The sequence below is a fragment of the Pleurodeles waltl genome, chromosome 9, assembly GCF_031143425.1.
Source record: "Pleurodeles waltl isolate 20211129_DDA chromosome 9, aPleWal1.hap1.20221129, whole genome shotgun sequence".
NCBI classification, from domain to species: Eukaryota; Metazoa; Chordata; class Amphibia; order Caudata; family Salamandridae; genus Pleurodeles; species Pleurodeles waltl.
Genome location: NC_090448.1, coordinates 6285364 through 6305111, shown reverse-complemented (window position 1 = coordinate 6305111; position 19748 = coordinate 6285364). Strand labels below are relative to the sequence as shown.

Sequence of the window (19748 nt, the reverse complement as noted above, 5' to 3'; positions counted from 1 at the left end):
GAGACGAGAACTGGAGTTGGACCCCCAACGAAGCCATGGTGTCCCTGAATGCCTTAGAGGCAAAAGCAGGGCCCTGGTCCGAATGAAAAGACGCAACTGCATATGTATCGACAAAGATGCGCAAATCTTTATTAACAGTCCGAGCGTCAGCCGAGCGCTGTGGCCAGACCCACACAAATCTGGAGCACGAATCTACAGCTACCAATATATATTTGTATGCACTATCTGGTGTCAACGGACCACAATGATCCAAGTACACACACTGTAATGGTTTATTTGATATTAGAAGTGGCGTCTGCTGCGGGCGTCTAGCCGTGGAAACTTTAATTTGTTGACAAATGTCACAACAAAGGACATACTGCTTTGTCTCTTTATAGAGACCAGGCCACCAGTAACGGGCCTGTAAGAGTGAAATTGTGGCAGCCACGCCAGCATGTGCAGATGCCGCCCCCTCATGAGCTGCATTGATCAATTGAGGTCGCACAATTTTATTGGGCATGTCGCGTACACCAACGCCTGGGATTTTAACCTCAGCGTTTAGTATACTACCCATGGAATAATGATATTTAGAAGGGAATCCTTTAGGATATGGCGTGCCATCAGCCGTAGCCTTTATGGCAGCCAAAATCTCTGTGTCTGGTTTGAAACTCAAACGAGTTACTGCTGCCGATTTCGCGGCTTCATCAGCCAAAGTATTTCCAGCAACGTGTATTCCAATGCGCTGGTGACAAAGTGTATGCACAACATGGACCTTAGGAAGCGTTTCCTTCAGATCCGCAACCTTCCCCCACAGTAACCTGTGTTTTATGGTGTTGCCCTTAGAATCTCTGAACCCATTTAACCTCCAGTAATGCAAATATTCATTGAAAGACTGAACACAGTAATACGAATCACAAACAAGCAGTGTAAACTGTGCTGGATCCGCATGTTCCAAGGCTAATAACAGAGCTTTCAGCTCAGCCAACTGTGCCGTACAGTCTCCCAAGGTCTGTGTAAAAGTATGTCGGGGGCAGAACTTCTCCCCCTCCATATAGCCGCTCACCACCGCACATGCAGCAGAATACTGTTGTTTAGTTCCCACCTCAGGTTGCGCAGAGCCATCGGTGTACATGACCACTTGATATTGATCAATAGGCAACATGCCAGCGGGAACTGGGTACTCCATTTCATATTGAAGAAATTCTTGAGTCTGCAGTTTTGGGTCAAAAATGTAATCTACATCAGTGGCTGTCAAAGACGTAGCCCATTGTATCCATCGCAGGTGTAGTGCTTTCGCATTAGGAACACTCGCTTTCGTAACAGCCTCTAAGGCTGGAATCGGGGAAACAACAATGATGCGTTGGCCCTGGGCAAGAGGTCTTTCTTTAATCACAGCCATCTGTACATCAGTGAGAATTTTCTCCGTTTGTGCAAAACATTGTTCTGCAGCAGAATACAAGTGAGACTTGTATCCTATCGGGACTGCCTCACCCTCATTAAAGGTGACATACGTAAACCCAACGGCCCCAGCTATTACTCTGATGACCAGATGTGTCTTTATGTCCCGTGTGTGTAAATGTTTTACAGCTAAGAGATCAGCTTGCAAGTCTCGAAGAATATGTGTATGCTCAATCGTCCAAAATCTACTCGAAAAATTTGGGCGAATCAACTCGTATAAAGGCTTTATACGTGTAGCATAATCAGGAATGTAAGTTCTGCCAAAAATTAGAAATCCCAACAACGACTGGAGTTTCTTAATCGTATTAGGAGGTTGCAATCGCGCACATTTTTCCAAAAAGTGTGGCGGTAGACTCTTGCCCTCATTCGACAGCTCATATCCCAGGAAAATGACGCTGAGGAAGGCAATTTTCGACTTTTTTAAGTTAAATTTGTAGCCAATTTCAGCAAATCCCACAACAATGCGGGCTACCCGCCATAAATGTTGTAGCAACTCGACATCTGTCAGATATATATCATCGACATATGACAAAGCTTCAGGGTCCAACTCGTGCAAAATTTCAGTGACACGAGCCGAAAACCTGGGCTATTCTTCTACCCCTCAGGCAAACGACAAAAAAAATTCTGAGAGCCAAACGCACTAAAGCTAGTAGAATCCCTACTTTCAGGTGCTATATTCTGGCAGAAGAAACCAATCGAGATATCCAAAGTGGTTTTGTATTTTTTACGCACAATATTATTCATGAGTGCTGCGCTATGTGAATTTTGTATAGCATATGTGCGTGTATGTCAGTTTAAATGTCTGTAATCCACCACTATCCTATAAGAATGGTCCGGTTTAGCTACAGGGAATAAGGGATTATTCATCGGCGACACACAGGGTTCAATTACTCCCTGGTACTCCAATTGTGTAAGAATGTTCCTTACCGATGCCCTTGCTTCAAATTTTATAGGATATTGCGGTTGTGGCTGAGGTTCGCCCCTAATTGGAATTACATGATAAGGTGAATCCCTATCCCACCCCACATGATTTCTATATAAGGCGGGTGCTTGTGCCAGAGCCCATTTGATGCTATAGGACTCCGCGAGTTCTCCTGGAACAAGTGGTGAGAATGAAGGTGTAATCACCTCCTCCCCAACTGGACAGTCGCGAACAAAGTCTGGGGGCCAATCCTGCTCAGCTAGCAGAATGTCATACAGTTTGACTACAAACTACTGGCATTTATCGTGCGCTCAATGTCCCCTTCCAATTGTAAAGTTACTGTATAAACTCTATCTGGATCAGAGACACGCATATCTGCTGTTTCGACTTGTATGAAGTCATCAGTTGCTTTCACCTCCAGATGCTCTAGAAGATTCCGGCAAACTATTGTGACCTTTGCCGCGCTGTCTAACAGTGCTATTGCCCATGTCTTGTTCTTCAAGAGAACTCTCTTCTTGTGTGGCATGTCTAACTGAGACCACCGCCACTTTTTTCTTTTTAAACTGCTGTTTTTGTTGGACCGGTTTCTCGTCCTTCTTGACAGAAACCTCCGATGAGCGTTGTGAGTCCTGTCTCGGTTTCATGTACTCAGTTCTCCGCTCTGACCGCCCACCTCTCTCATTTCTCTTTTCCAATGAGTCCTGAGAGGAACGGGATTGGCGTGTATCAGTATATTGATATCTATCAGGCGTCTTCAAATTATCCCTATTTCTGAGATTATACCTAGCCTGCGGGGTCTCCGGTCGCCGAGATTCTCCCCTTTCTTTTTTAGGTGTTTGCTGCTTCTTCTCCCAGCGCTTTTTAGTACCCTCAGGTTGCTGTTGTTTAGTAGTATCCTTACTACCCTTACTCTGAAACTGTGGTTTTTGCGGTCTAGCCCCCAGGCTATCACGACCGATACTCGAATATGTTTCCGCTATTATTCTCGGCAGTTCCCGCTCCTGATTTAGTTGCGGGACGTCTCGAAGACGCATACGCACTGCTAGTGCCACGGCCTCCCCTTTCAGATTACTCAGTATGATGGAAGAAACCGTGGCAAAATTGCCCATCAGTTGCATCCCTAAATCTAAGGCCGGGGCAGCCACATATTCATCTTGAATTTGTTTAAGCACGTCCGATAGATTAGCCAATGTTGGTGTACCGTGTGCTGTAGTATAGAGCGCGGCAAACACTGTGCCCCATGTATTACAATGGTCCCCTGTAGGAACCATTCCATACGGCAAACACATCGTCAATATTCTATGTTTGTCCTGAGGTCCCGTATGGGGAAATACTGCTTCCAGCGTATTCATTTTTTGCGCCAGCCAAAATGGAGTCTCCTCCCGTTTAGCCGGTACTTTGCCCATAACTGAGTGCACAGTGGCCGGATTAATACCCGGAACTACTACATGTGGTTGCGCCAGAGCAGCACGCGCTGGGTTTGTTTTTAGTGTCTGCATCACAAATTGAACTAAGCGTCTATATGTAGCTGTTAATTCTGTATATAACCGACGAACTTCAGCCACCGCCAATTGAGCAACCGCAGGATGTGGTGTATATGTAGCCAATAAAGGCCAGGTAGGACCATCATTACTTAGTGGGCCTAACCTTACTAATGCTATGGTGTGTGGGAGGGCGCCATCAAGCCAATTATTATGTTCTTGATAAGATAAAGGTATTTCTAAATTTGCATATGCTTTGTATTGTCCAGGGACATATGCAAGAGTGTAATCATGAAATGTGTGTGAAGCCCCATCAACTGCCGGAAATACGACCCAAGAATAAAAAAGTTCTGTTCTATAGGCTGCATGGGCGTCCACCACAAACGTGACCGGACCCCCCTGGTTCGTCAGACCATGTGCCAGCAGATGCACCGTGAGCGGGTGTTGCATATTAACTGCGATGTTCATTACTTGGGGATTCGCCATTATGAAAACATCGCTAGTTCAGAGAAGGCACACCAATATCGGGGTTTTCCTTTCAGAGTTCAAGCTTGAACAACCAACCGCTATTAATAGGATCTACCTATATTGCGGTGGCGGAAGTCCTCAGTGCCACGGACGTCTCTGTATACGGAACCGATGAGTCAATATATATATGAGACTGAGAGAGTCAGCCTGACCCGAAAAATTAGAGCCAGACCAATCGTTGGCGGCGCCATGTCGCGTGGGCTCTCATTATCCTAAATGAGACTACTGGATTTCTAGGTAGCAGGATCGTTCCTTGTGTGGGGGACTGAGTCTGACCCACTTGGAAGGACCTCTGTCATCTTCAATCCGGTTTTGCTCCGGCTAACTAGCAGTGCCTCATCTCTCCCAAGGGGGAGGGATGATTGGGCAGCTGAGCGCATGACATCTTTAGAACTTCTCAGGGAAGTCATGGTCACTCAGGTCCCAACCAACTCTCTCATTTACAGTATGATCTCATATACAAATGACATAGGCAGTTTAAGTTTTATATATTGTTTTTAATAAAACAACTGCATTTTAGATAATAAGGCGTGAGCCGCAATGACCAGAACCATACAACACAGTAGGATTGAAATAGTCACGATGAGAGTGAAACATAAAAACAACGCTATCATGGTGTTAATAGATTCTATTCTCTCTCAGTAGGTTATATTTCGAGCACAGCATGTTAAGCTACTAACTTGCCTTTCAGATTCCCCGGGAAGACATCAACCCTCATACCTGAGCAAAGGCCTGTGATCTGGTACAGCATCTGCAACAAGGAAGTCAGCGTCTAGTTGTGGTTCCCTAGTCGGAATCTCCCTCTCTCTTGTATTAGGACAAGGAAGTGTTTTGATAACTAACATGTCAGTGTGATCACAAAATGTCCCTACGCAAGAATGTATCCAAAGACTGAACTCCTACCACGTCTATCGGCAATGTACCAGACTGTATCCTTGACTGGAGCCCAGAGTGAGCAAAAATGTGTTATTGAGAACTCCAGCACTGAAGTAGGCTAAACAGTGTGATATCACAAATAAAACAAGACCGTAGAACTGGCTATTTGAAAAATAACAGTACGAAGCTGAATAAAATGCATTTAGAGCAAAGTGCACCGAGGCTCAATGCTGCAAGCAAAGGAATAAAATACATCCAGGACAAGTGCACAAAGGCCTAACGCCTGAAGCAAATGCCCAAAGGATACATAAACCCGACCACACTACAGTACATCAATGTTTGGGGAAAGTGAATTACACACGTTTGGCCACAGTGAATTATACATCAATGCATGTGTTAGAATATGGGTCTCTAGTTGGCAGAGATATACACCCTTGTCCAAGTAGGGACCACAATCCTTGTCAGGGCAAGTTACAACACAACCTAAATTATCCTGTGCTCACACTTTGGTAGCTTGGCACTGAGCAGCCAGGCTTAACTTAGAAGGCATTGTGTAAAGAATTTATGCAATAACTCATACAGTAGCACAGTGAAAACACCACAAAAATACACCACACAGGTTAAGAAAAATAGATATTTATCTGAATAAAATAAAGTCAAAATGATAAATCCAATATACACAAGCAAAGTTATACATTGTTAAAGATTAAATCCCACTAAATTGCTTAGAACACAATAACTCCAACTGGGGCTATCACGGCATCCTTGACAGAGTCGTTCTCAATAATCCAACACCACAGACGCCGGTCATGGAGTCGCACAGACTCCCAGGTACAGTACCTTTAAAAACGAGGAAACCAAGACGTTGCAAGGAGTCCTTTGGGCAGCCAGGCAGTTCCTCTGACAGGTTGCAGGTGTAGATCCAGGAGTATCTGATTTGGTGGGGTCAGAGACCCAGTTTAGATACCCACAAATGCCTTTGAAGTGGAGGAGACTTAAAAGAGTGGGTTTGAAGTCCACAAGTTCCCCTTTCAGCCCAGTCTCGTCTGCCAGGATCCCTGTGGTGGGCTATCAGTCCTTTGTGTGAGGGCATGCCACTGGCCTTTGAAATGTAAGAGAGTCCCTCCACCCTCCCTGCCCAGGGAGGCCCATTCAGTATGCAGATGAATGCAGATGTGACTGAGTGTCCTGAGTTTATGAATGTCTGGGTGGAATGCACAAGGGGAGCTGTCAACCAGCACAGACCAGACGTCGATTGGAGACAGGCTGCAGGGCACAGATGGCTGTAAGTGCAGAGAAATGCTCAGTTTCTTAAAGTGGCATTTTTAAAATAGTAATATTAAATCCAACTTCACCAGTAAGCAGGATTTTCTATTACCATTCTGGCCATACTAAACATGACAGGGTTACTCCTTCCAGATCAGAATCTACCACTCAAAAGTATATGAGGGCAGTTCTAATACTAGTCTATGAGAGGAGCAGGCCTCACAGGAGTGGAAAACAAATTTGAGGACATGTAAAACACATTGGTACATGCCCTGCCTTTTACTTACATAGCACCTTAGGGGTGCCTTATATGTAGAAAAAGGGGAGTTCAAGGCATGAGAAGTAGTTTTAAATGCCAAGTCGAAGTGGCAGTGAAACTGCACACACAGGCTTTGCAATGGAAGGCCTGAGACATGGGTAAGGGGCTACTTATGTGGGTGGCACAATCAGTGGTGCAGGCCCACTGGTTGCACTTAGTTTACAGAACCCAGGTGCGTGTAGTGCACTTAACTAGGGACTTATAGGCAAATCAATATGCCAGTTGGGCAGGAACCAATGTTACCATGTTTAGGGGAGAGAGCACATGCACTTTAGCACTGGTCAGCAGTGGTAAAGTGCACAGGGTCCTAAAACCAGCAAAAACAGGTCAGAAAAATGGAGGGAGGCAGGCACAAAATTGGGGGATGACCACCCTAAGTCTGCCAGGTCTAACAGCATGGGAACAGTAAGCTACACACTTGCGCATAGGAAAGGTGAGTAATAAATGTGTGTGAAAATAGGTTATTCTCCTGTGTGCGGGAACCATGATTTAAACATCTGTATTGGAACAGCAAGTTTTACACCTGTGTGTGGGAAAGTGAATTGTGCATTAGAGTGTCTGGAAAGAGAGCTTTACACCAGTGTGTGGGGAAAGCAAATTATGCATTAGAGTGTCTTGAAAGAGAGCTTTACACCTGTGTGTGTGTGAACAGAGTTACGCATTACTGCATGGGAACAGTAAGCTGCATACCTGTGCACAGAAAAAGGAAACTGTACATCAACATTTGATAAAATAAAGTTATACACGTGGCGACAGTGATGTACACACCAGTGGGCTGGAACCATGAGTTGTACAACTGCCTGTGCTCAGTGAGTTTTAAATCTGTGGGTGGGAAAGTGAGTTACCTGTGTGTGGAAAGTGAGTTTATGCACCTATGTTTGGGGAAAGTGAGCTGTATGCTCATCTGTCAGAAAGGTAAGCTAAACACCTATGCATTGCAAGAGTAAGTTATAATTTGGTGCCTGGAAAACAAGTCACATGACTGTGCATCTAAACAATAAGTTCTACATCTGGGCATGGAAAAATGAGTTATAGAGGAGTGCATGGAAACAGTGGTACATGTACCTATGTGTGGGAGCAATTAGCTGCACACCCGTGTGGGGGGTGGTGTTGTACTCCTGTGCATAGGAATAGTAAGTTAAGCTTCTGGTGGATACTTGTTACCTCAGATTCCTCATCTTTTGACTACCCTGTACCCCCCCCCCCCCCCCCACCGGTGTGCCACCCTGCACCTTGATCTTTTCCAGCAGTTGCCGCTGCATGGTGGCACCTTCTGACTCCTCAGTCACCTTATTCACCTCGGGAAGTGGCAGCCAGAGCCATATATAGGCGCCACCCCTTCGTGCTAAGATCAGTTCCTTTTCTTCTGCGCCTTCGGATGCTGGTCCAGAGCTCCACTTTGTTCATCTGTATGCTAGAGAAGTCTTCCCCTGAAGGCCTCATGTTTCAAGCTGTGTGGCATCTACAGGAAGAAGATTCTGGACTCCTACACCGTTTCCCTCTGGTATCCTGGGGGCAGGTGTGAGCCTAAGTTCTGCGACAAATGCTTTATGATGCATAGAAAGGCCATCACAGAGGGGTAAACTGTATGTCGTCAAGCACAAGAAATGAGGCTGGTCATGCTTTAAGTCTCTGCTCCATTGCCGATTCAAGTTCTGGTCACAGTTCACGTCGCTGTCCATGGGTAAGTCCAGAACAGAGTCAAAAGGCAAGTCTGGGTACAAGCAGAAGAGGTCCAGGTGGGATTCCTCCTCTCTCCTCCAAGGGCATGATTCCGCTTTATTCATCTGACCCTGTTCCCCCAGTTAGAGCCGATGTGCCCCAAATTTTCTGGGCCACTGTCAAGTCCACAGCATGGTAAGCCTTTCAATGTCACTGTTCTGCAGCTTTTGTCAGATGATTCCTCGTCCCTGTGGAGTGCCTTTGTGCCCCACGGATTGGTCGAGGCCTCAAGTTGGGCTTCCACCCGCAGGACCTTCTTTGGCACTGACTTGATCCCTTGGACCTCTGCCTGGCCACCTGCTGGGACCTAGCCATGCCTCCATTCCTTCACTAAAGGCAACGCTGACTCCAGCGGGGCCAGTGGAAGCCTTGCCTCTGAGTGTGCTGTTTCCAAGCTCAACCCCCAATGCCAGTTTAAGATCCACAGCAGAGTTGGGTAGACCTGGACCCACGTCTCACTGTGAGATTGAGGCACCGTGCGTGGTGTGGGAGGATTCTGCAGCTTTACCTCTGCCACAGCGCCCATCCTACCCAAAGCTCAAAAGCATCTTTGGGTCAGATGTGGATGCACATCAACACCTTCAGAGTGTTCCAAATGATGAGGATAATGAGGAGGAAGAAGAGGCCCACAACTTGTTACCCCTTCTGGTCTTGGACCTTGAGAATGCCAGTGGCCTTGATACCTTCCTTGAAACGTATTGCCCAATTGTGCCCCCATGGCTGAAGAAAGCACCTCTTTTGCAGTGGTGGTCCGCAGAGGTGTTGGATCTGCGACTGTGGAGGGCAAAGCACATCTGGTTACAGAAACATTGCTACGTGAACTCCACGATGGAGCCCAGTTATCCCCACGAGACTGGGTAACAGGGCCAGCCTTGGGCATGGGCGAGCCGGGTGCAGGCCCTCGGTGCCAGTATTCCAAGGGGGCGCAGCAGGGGAGGTGCCTAAGTTAGTCATGCAAACAGCAGCTCGGCCATCCCACTTTGTCTAAATGGGGTCCCGTTAAAGACTTTGTAATCAGACCTTAATGTACCTCAGCGTAATTGTTAGCGTCCCACCAACCCCTGCCCTCCTCCCATCTTCCTCATACCTCCCGCCGTCACACCGCAATCAGCCCCCACCCCCACAAAAAAACATTACATTTTCTTTACGTCCAGGGCGCTGTTCTGGTCAATCCAATTTAATGCCGGCCCTGCTGGGTAAAATACTAAAGCAATTCAAACTGTCTCGAAGGAACTAATCCATAGTGATCGGTTTGTAAACTATTGCAGCAGCAATCTTTGGCTACAAGGCTTGTCATCTCACCAGGCCCTGTTCCCAGCCCTCTCAGGGTGGCCAGCCCACACTGTGCAAGGCCCTTGGCAATGAGCACCCAGGTCAGCCAGCTGCCCTGCACCATCTATCGGTAAGCCAATGCCACATGCACACAGACATCGACCATGCACAGCGGGGATGAGGGGGTGGGCCACATGTCATGACATTGTACTGCGCAGTAAGCCACAGGACCTCTCCTTCTGCAGCAGGGGTTAGCTGCTGGCTCCGGCCTCTAGTCAGGCCCTGCATCCAAACCAACCCAGACAACGAGCCCTGTTGCACCCAGCTGGCCATGTGTATTGAGGTTGCCCGCAGAGTCTGACCTCCTCTCACATGGGTTGGCATACGGGCATGGCCTTCCAACCCGCCATGGGTGGTCAACCACTTCAGAGTATAGCATTCAGCCTTGCACATTGGGTTTTGATTGCAGGGCCTGGATCTTTTAAGTCATTTGGCTGTGCGCACTGGGTGTTGGCCACAGGGACTGGACGGACTGAAACTAGGCTTTGCTCCCAACTTGCCATGCATGGCTAATGCCCACTTGTGGCCTTTGGCCAAGCACAGCAGTAAGGCATAGAATACCCTCCCCACCCCTTTTTGTATACTAGAGTTGCAGATCCCATGCTGGGTTTATGAATCCCAGACCCTTCCTGGATTCTAGGGACTCAAGAAGGGTCCAAGGTTTGCAAATCCATGGACTCTGCGAATTGTTTGCTAAATAAATAAATGAAAAATCCTTTTTGCCGGGGGTCCCTTACTGGCATCCCTATATCAGCCTATGGGTCATGGTGTGCTTGCCCAGGCCACTCCGGCCCTTTTCTTGTAATTGTTCCACCAGAGTGCTCGGTGCACCATTGCTGGGAAATAGTGGGGGAAACACAAATGTTTGTCAGCCAGCGAATCCGAACACAGCATATTTGTTAATTCAGAGCTGGATTTGTGCACAGAGAGCATTTGTTCCCAAGTCTAATGGGATGGCTTTATTTTATTAAATGGAGTTGTGAATCCTCTGTGGATTCACAAATCCATGGAAGATCTGTGAATGAATGGTCAGGATATCTTCAAAAGGTAAGCTCTTCATGGTTAGACCAGAATACTTTTAAATGTGAATTTCTTGAAAACTACTGAATGGAATTACACCAAACCAAGCAAAGGCCCTTTCTTGAGTAAAGTTTTAACTTTGTGCCAAATCTGGTGCAATTCCCTTCAGACTTTTTCTTTTGTATCAAAGAGGAAAGAATCTTATGGAAGTAAAATGGCACTTTTGTCCCCCTCCTCAACCCCTCTCTTCTCTCCCCCACTTAATGCATCTGCATGAAACTTGCCATTAAACGAACCCAAAAGTGATGTACCTGCTTGTGGTAAACATTTGTGCAGATTACTTTGTCCCTCAAAGAAATTATGAAAACATTGTGACGTCTATCTATCTATCTGTCTATCTCTCTATCACTATCGCGCTATCACTTTCACTCTATCACTCTATGTATTGCTCTATCACTTGCTCTATTACTCTATCACTCTATCTATCTCTCTACCTATGTATCTATCTTCTTTTAAAATTGCATCTCTATATGCAAGAATGTAAATATTTTGATATATTGATGGCCTCGAGGTATCTATTATGTCTCATCGGTCTTCAAATGTGCGATTGGACTGGGTGGATTTGCAACGCGAGGAGTTGAGATTGTTTGTGTTTCATTCGGCTCAAAAAGAAAGCATTTTATTGTGGTGTTCATGTAACATTAACCATTTAAATTGCATAATATGTAATTCTTGTTTTTTCTTGTATCTCTTTTCCTTGTTTATCTTTTATCTCCAGTGCATTTTTGTATTGATAGTTATTGTAAAGTGATAATTTACAATTAAATTCTAGTATTTCTATCATATTAAATACTTACTAAAGTGCTTTGAGCACAAACACAAAAGACATAATTGATTACATCACTGGTGACATCTCCCATGACATCACACACCTTGAGGTAGCTGAGGTTTCTGAGTCCCACAGCCCTTTCGAGGCATCTCGTGGACTTCGGCCATGCCACGCATGCCCTGAACGCAAGGACCCCTTGTCCAAGATACCATGAGGCTAGCTTCGGCCTCACCCAACACATTCCTGACTCAAGGCCTAGTCTGCAGGGAGGCCCGCATGAAGCAACACTGATGTTGGCAGTTCTCACCTTACCTTACCTGATGATAAAGCCCTCTTCTTTCAGTGTACCACGCCAGCAAGGCACTGAGTTCACTGAGCGCTGTTTACTGTCTCCTTCTGTGCCTGAGCTTCTCAACCCTTCCACCCTTTGGACAAACCTCCCCTGCTCTACATCACTACCCCTAGAGGGCCAAATGCCTCCATTGAACAGCTTGGCTCTTAGTTGGAGCGCCCTAGTGTTGTGGCCCTGGGAACCCACTGGTAAACATCTGGACCCACCACAGATGCTGCTCCGCTCACCAAGACACGGCTGATGGAGGGTTCGCCATGAAGGTCTGCCACAACAGTCACATGTTCTGCCAAATACTTTTATTTTTATCTGTCAAAAGCTGGATATTTGACAATGGAATCCATGAAATGTTGATTCAGGTAAAACACTTAACATCCAGAATTAATATTTTATAAAAGTAAAATCTATTACTTCCAATTGATATTATATGTTCTGGCTTTAATCAGAAATGCTACACTGATGAAAATAAGGCAGAGGCAAATATTTCATAGAATCAGCAATGGATCAGAGTTTAGTTAGGTTCTGACGGGTCCCTTGCCAGCCTTTGATCTCTTCTTGATATAGTCCCCTCTGATGATGACACCTTTCTATTGCAGTCTTCGTGTGTTTGTGAACGTGGCATGAAAACTACCAACATCTCTGCTGGATGTTACGCCAACCCAACATGCAAGCCAACAACCTGTGGAAAGAGCGCCCAATGTGAGCCCGGACCAGACCAGACCTTCCGGTAAGTGCGAACCCTATTGAAAAGCACCTTCAACTCTGACTCTCCTGCTCTGCTGACATGATGATCCCCTCCACTGCTCTTAAACTTAAGTGAGCTTGGGTTTCTTGCATAAACCATGACAAACTGTTGACAAGGAAGGAAGCCCATCTCCATGGCTGAAAGTCAGGCATGTTGAAAGAATGCATGTCTAAGGTCAACAGATGCCCACAGGACTAAATCAAAGCTTGCAGGAAGGAGAGAACGGTTGCACCCACCTAGTGTTCCACATGGGCGTCAATTGGGGGTCACCAGAGGTCCTAGCTGCCAGCCCTGGCTTCTCCGTTGCTATGTCTATGAATGTCCGTGGGCCTGTGGCTCAGAGGATGCAAGGCACCATCAAGCACAGAAAGCATCACACCTCTGAAAGAACAAACCCTTGTCCCTCCCTTCAGCACTTACAAAAGTGGCTTTTGAAGGGTTGAAGGTGGAACATCGGATGGGGACTCCCAGTCCTATATCTCGTCTCTCTTCGCTTTAGAGGAATGACTGGATTTTTGCACTTCTTGCCACTGTTTTTCATTTAATTGTTAACACACCATCAAGGAAGTCTTTTATTTCCATTATATTTGCTTCATGGCCTTTGATGCTCATGTGAGGCCCGGGTGCCACACCACCCACGTTCCTTGCTGTGGACCTCCCGTTATGAAGCTGCTTGAGCGCCAAATTACTTGGTCACCACTGCTGCCTATAGGCATCCTCCTTCCCCCTGAGAATGCCCTCTTCCATGCTGCTGATCACCTCTGAGTGGCCACTGCTGACTCAGACAAGACCAGCAGCGCGGTGCCCCTCTACCACTCCTATGCCGCAGTGCCCGAGACAATCAGGTGGAACTGACCCAGGCATTGAACTGTTGGTCATCAATCAATCAATCCGGATTTATAAAGTGTAGCTAATCACCTGCAAGGATATCCAGGTGTTGAGGTGATGGATGTGTTGAAGATGTCTGTGAGCTTGTTGTTAATGGTCCTGTTTCTGAGGTTGAACATGTGGTGGGGACAGAGGGAATGGGTGATCCTGAGTGGATGGACTGCATGATGTCCGTGGGGTCCTGCATGGTGAGCTGGTCCCACACTGTGATTCGGTGGTCAGAGATTGTGACTGTGGAAGCAAGGAGGCTGAGGATGTCAAAGGCATCAGGTTGGGGTTTGAAGTTTTTGTAGATGGTGGAGATCTTGTCATGAAAGAAGTCCACTAGGGTGTCGCAGAGTTATTGTTAAGAGTTGAGGTTTTCAGTTGCTGTTGGGTTGGTGAACTCCTTGATGATGATAAATAGTTCTTTGCTGTGGTTGGAGCTGGCTTTGCGGTCAGCTAGGACATTCTTCTCATCTTTCAGGTGTGGGTGGTAGTGGTTGAGTGATGTCTAGAAGGTAGTCTGGTCGTTGGGCTCCTTGCTGATGCGCCATTTCCTTGTGTGTTTTGTGGTTCCTTGTTCTAAGGTGTACATGGCATGTTTGGTGGATATCTTGGAGTTTGATGGGTTTGATGGGGGATGACTCTGTCGGTGCAGTCAGAGATCCAGGTGGTGAAGTTCTTGACAGCCTGTTCAAGCTGTCGGGGTGGGAGGTGTTGAGGGCATTGGTCCATTGGCTTTCCGGTACTTTGAGCTGAGGTGTGAGGTGCTGGGCGGTCTGTTGGCGGTGCTGGGGGCTTCTGTGAAGGTGAAGTGGATGACTGAGTGGTTCGTCCAGGCGATCTCAGTGATATAGTATACACACAGTTCCAAAACAACAAGAAAGGGGGTTCTCTAGACCAAAGGTTTCCGCAAAAACGGGCAAGTAATATGCTTGAAGCAAGAGCCTGACGAGGAGCATGGCCGTATGATGAAGCATGTCACCGGAAGGTGAGTGAGGGATCTTGCTTAAAGAAAACAGTGTCCTCATCAGCAGACACGCGCCTACAAGCTCCCAACTGGATTATCTGGAGATGGCCACAACTTTTGGTAGATACCCTCACTGATGAGACCAACTTCTCTGGTGGAAAAGATAACTGTCTTAGAAAGTTTAAGAAGAAGCGTGCAGTTGTGTTTCTCCAACACCCCAGTACTGTCTGTGGTACCAGGAGGTAACAGTTTATTCCAGAGAACTCACCTTCCACCAGTGTTAGTTGTTGCAATCTGTCCATGGAGACTTTTTGGGGCTTTAGAGACAGGGGCGGTGCTAAGGGAAGAGGGCGGCAACAACTGTGACCAAGTCCCTTCTCCGCAAGCCCTCAGTCCACTCTCCCAACTATGAGCCGGGCAGACAATCAGTTTTCCCACGGTGGTGCCCTTGCTGGGTCTATCATCGGAAAGTTTACTCTGGCAGCACATTGGAGAAGGGGCCATTGGACATCAGAGCGCCTGCTTTATTTAAAGCCGTCTGAAGTCATTTTTTTCTGTCCATCACCGACAGGGAAAACCTTGCTGTCATTAACAGAAATAAAACAATGACATCGTAGCAGGGAAAGACCGACCCCTGGGAGTTGGCACTGGTTACCTGCGATGCGTCTGAGAGAAAGAGGACAATTTTAACACAGTCCCCTCTCACTATCAGAGCGACTCACCTGACAACAGTCTGTTCACTTCGAGACAGCACAGATCACAATAGTTGTTCACCAAACGGAAACCCCATTAGCCTCAAGGGGGTCATCAGTAACACCATGAAAGCCCTGAGGTAACTGAACTTCACTCACCATCCTTGCCCTCAACATTAAGTTTCGTCATTTCCTCACTTTGAGCCCCCTCCCCTCACATTCCCCAGTCTTCCATGCCCGTGTAACCCCAGTGTCCCACATTTAGCCCCACACCTTCCATTTTATATCATGGGTTTGGCGACGATTACTCTGATCTAATACCGTTTGACTATTATTGTATTATAAATGCATTAATCTCCTCCGCCTTTAATGTTTTCCTTCAGATGTGTCTGCCAAGAGGGCGAGATTAGTGACAGCAGAAACTGCTATGGAAACATAATGCGTCAGATCCAGAGTCTGAACACCGTGGGGCAGCAGACAGGAAAACTCTCCTATGGCATCAGGATGTTGGGTGAGTCTCCATGTGTCTGGCCTACCTCACCTGTGTGACTGTGGATTAGGGAACTCACTTTACCTGTGTGACTGTGGATTAGGGAACCCACCTTACCTGTGTGACTGGGGATGAGGAAACCCACCTCATATATGTGACTAGGGATTAGGGAACCCACCTCACCTGTGTGACTGGGGATGAGGGAACCCACCTCACCTATGTGACTGTGTAGGAAAGTACCATCTTGCCTGGCATGTTACCCCCATTTTTCACTGTATATATGTTGTTTTAATTGTATGTGTCACTGGGACCCTGTCATCCAGGGCCCCAGTGCTCATAAGTGTGCCTGAATGTGTTACCTGTGTAGTGACTAACTGTCTCACTGAGGATCTGCTAATCAGAACCTCAGTGGTTATGCTCTCTCATTTCTTTCAAATTGTCACTAACAGGCTAGTGACCAATTTTACCAATTTACATTGGCTACTGGAACACCCTTATAATTCCCTAGTATATGGTACTGAGGTACCCAGGGTATTGGGGTTCCAGGAGATCCCTATGGGCTGCAGCATTTCTTTTGCCACCCATAGGGAGCTCTGACAATTCTTACACAGGCCTGCCACTGCAGCCTGAGTGAAATAACGTCCACGTTATTTCACAGCCATTTTACACTGCACTTAAGTAACTTATAAGTCACCTATATGTCTAACCTTTACCTGGTAAAGGTTAGGTGCAAAGTTACTTAGTGTGAGGGCACCCTGGCACTAGCCAAGGTGCCCCCACATTGTTCAGGGCCAATTCCCCGGACTTTGTGAGTGCGGGGACACCATTACACGTGTGCACTACATATAGGTCACTACTTATATGTAGCTTCACAATGGTAACTCCGAATATGGCCATGTAACATGTCTATGATCATGGAATTGCCCCCTCTATGCCATCCTGGCATAGTTGGCACAATCCCATGATCCCAGTGGTCTGTAGCACAGACCCTGGTACTGCCAAACTGCCTTTCGTGGGGTTTCACTGCAGCTGCTGCTGCTGCCAACCCCTCAGACAGGTTTCTGCCCTCCTGGGGTCAAGCCAGGCTTGTCCCAGGATGGCAGAACAAAGGACTTCCTCTGAGAGAGGGTGTTACACCCTCTCCCTTTGGAAAATGGTGTGAAGGCAGGGGAGGAGTAGCCTCCCTCAGCCTCTGGAAATTCTTTCATGGGCACAGATGTGCCCAATTCTGCATAAGCCAGTCTACACCGGTTCAGGGACCCCTTAGCCCTGCTCTGGCGCGAAACTGGACAAAGGAAAGGGGAGTGACCACTCCCCTGACCTGCACCTCCCCTGGGAGGTGTCCAGAGCTCCTCCAGTGTGCTCCAGACCTCTGCCATCTTGGAAACAGAGGTGCTGCTGGCACACTGGACTGCTCCGAGTGGCCAGTGCCACCAGGTGACGTCAGAGACTCCTTGTGATAGGCTCCTTCAGGTGTTGCTAGCCTATCCTCTCTCCTAGGTAGCCAAACCCTCTTTTCTGGCTATTTAGGGTCTCTGTCTCTGGGGAAACTTTAGATAACGAATGCAAGAGCTCATCCGAGTTCCTCTGCATCTCTCTCTTCACCTTCTGCTAAAGGAATCGACTGCTGACCGCGCTGGAAGCCTGCAAAACTGCAACAAAGTAGCTAAGACAACTACTGCAACTCTGTAACGCTGATCCAGGCGCCTTCTCGACTGTTTTCCTGGTGGTGCATGCTGTGGGGGTAGTCTGCCTCCTCTCTGCACTAGAAGCTCCGAAGAAATCTCCAGTGGGTCGACGGAATCTTCCCCCTGCAACCGCAGGCACCAAAGAACTGCATCACCCGTCCCTTGGGTCTCCTCTCAGCACGACGAGCGAGGTCCCTCGAATCCAGCAACTGTGTCCAAGTGATCCCCACTGTCCAGTGACTCTTCAGTCCAAGTTTGGTGGAGGTAAGTCCTTGCCTCCCCACGCCAGACTGCATTGCTGGGAACCGCGACTTTTGCAGCTACTCCGGCCTCTGTGCACTTCCGGTGGAAATCCTTTGTGCACAGCCAAGCCTGGGTCCACTGCACTCTAACCTGCATTGCACGACTTTCTAAGTTGGTCTCCGGCGACGTGGGACTCCTTTGTGTAACTTTGGGTGAGCACCGTTTCACGCATCCTCGTAGTGCCTGTTTCTGGCACTTCTCCGGGTGCTACATGCTGCTGAGAGGGCTCCTTGTCTTGCTCGACGTCCCCTCTGTCTCCTGACGCAATTTGCGACATCCTGGTCCCTCCTGGGCCACAGCAGCAACCAAAAACACTAACCGCACGATTTGCAGCTAGCAAGGCTTGTTGGCGGTCTTTCGGCGGGAAAACACTTCTGCACGACTCTCCACGGCGTGAGGGATCCGTCCTCCAAAGGGGAAGTCTCTAGCCTTTGTCGTTCCTGCAGAAACCTAAGCTTCTACTGTCCAGTAGCAGCTTCTTTGCACCCACAGCTGGCATTTCCTGGGCATCTGCCCATCTCCGACTTGCTTGTGACTTTTGGACTTGGTCCCCTTGTTCCACAGGTACCCTCGACTGGAAATCCATCATTGTTGCATTGCTGGTTTGTGTCTTTCCTGCAGAATTCCCCTATCACGACTTCTATGTCCTTTGGGGAACTTTAGTGCACTTTGCACTCACTTTTCAGGGTTTTGGGGTGGGCTGTTTTTCTAACCCTCACTATTTTCTAATAGTCCCAGCGACCCTCTACAAGGTCACATAGGTTTGGGGTCCATTCGTGGTTCGCATTCCACTTTTGGAGTATATAGTTTGCGTTGCCCCTATCCCTATGTGTCCCCATTGCATCCTATTGTAACTATACATTGTTTGCACTGTTTTCTAAGACTATACTGCATATTTTTGGTATTGTGTACATATATCTTGTGTATATTTGCTATCCTCATACTGAGGGTACACTCTGAGATACTTTGGCATATTGTCATAAAAATAAAGTACCTTTATTTTTAGTATATCTGTGTATTGTGTTTTCTTATGATATTGTGCAAGTGACACTACACTAGTGGTACTGTAGGAGCTTCACTCGTCTCCTAGTTCAGCCTAAGCTGCTCTGATAAGCTACCATTATCTATCAGCCTATGCTGCTAGACACCCTATACACTAATAAGGGATAACTGGGCCTGGTGCAAGGTGCAAGTACCCCTTGGTACTCACTACAAGCCAGTCCAGCCTCCTACATTGGTTGTGCAGCGGTGGGATAAGTGCTTTGAGACTACTTACCACTCTTGTCATTGTACTTTTCATAAGAGAAAAATATACAAAACAAGTTCAGTGTGTGTACACATAACTAAAAAGTTTTGCATTTCCTCTTTTCACTCTTTTCTAAGTGCTGAAAAGTACTCCTAAACTTTCTAAAAAGTTCTTAAAAGTTTAAAAAGTTTTTTTTTTTCTGTCTTTCTAAAAGTTCTGAAAACTTTTTTTTCTTTTTCTATCACTTTAACTCTCTCTAAAAATGTCTGACACAGGCCAAAATGTTGATCTGTCCAAACTTGCATATGATCACCTTAGCTGGAAAGGAGCAAGGAGTCTCTGCATAGAGAGAGGTTTGAGTGTAGGGAAGAATCCTTCCTTGGAATTGTTACTTAACATGCTTAGAGAACAAGATAAGGCTAAAAGTGCCCCATCTGTTGAAAAAGTAGCTAATGGTTCCCAATCTGATCCAGGGACTCCCCCAGGAAAAGATTCAGGAAAGAAACTTCCTAGCCTGCCCATTACTAGACAGTCTAGCATAGTTGGTACTGAGGTGGAGTCACATCATACAGATGGTGTGCTCTCACATTACACTGTCAGCCAAGCTGTTAGGGTGCCCTCTGTAAGGGACAGGTCTCCTTCTGTTCATTCTCATCATACTTC

The 19748-nt window shown here is 47.0% G+C and overlaps 1 protein-coding gene across 2 annotated transcripts in view; it reads left to right on the top strand.

Moving 5' to 3' along the window:
- The window catches only part of STAB1 (stabilin 1), an 829863-nt gene that overhangs the window by 192104 nt on the left and 618011 nt on the right, over window positions 1-19748 (top strand). For both annotated transcript variants that reach the window (XM_069206091.1, XM_069206090.1), the window contains exons 10-11: window positions 12678-12808; window positions 15742-15869. In XM_069206091.1, coding sequence (XP_069062192.1) covers window positions 12678-12808; window positions 15742-15869 — 259 coding nt within the window. The remainder of the gene's footprint in view (window positions 1-12677; window positions 12809-15741; window positions 15870-19748) is intronic.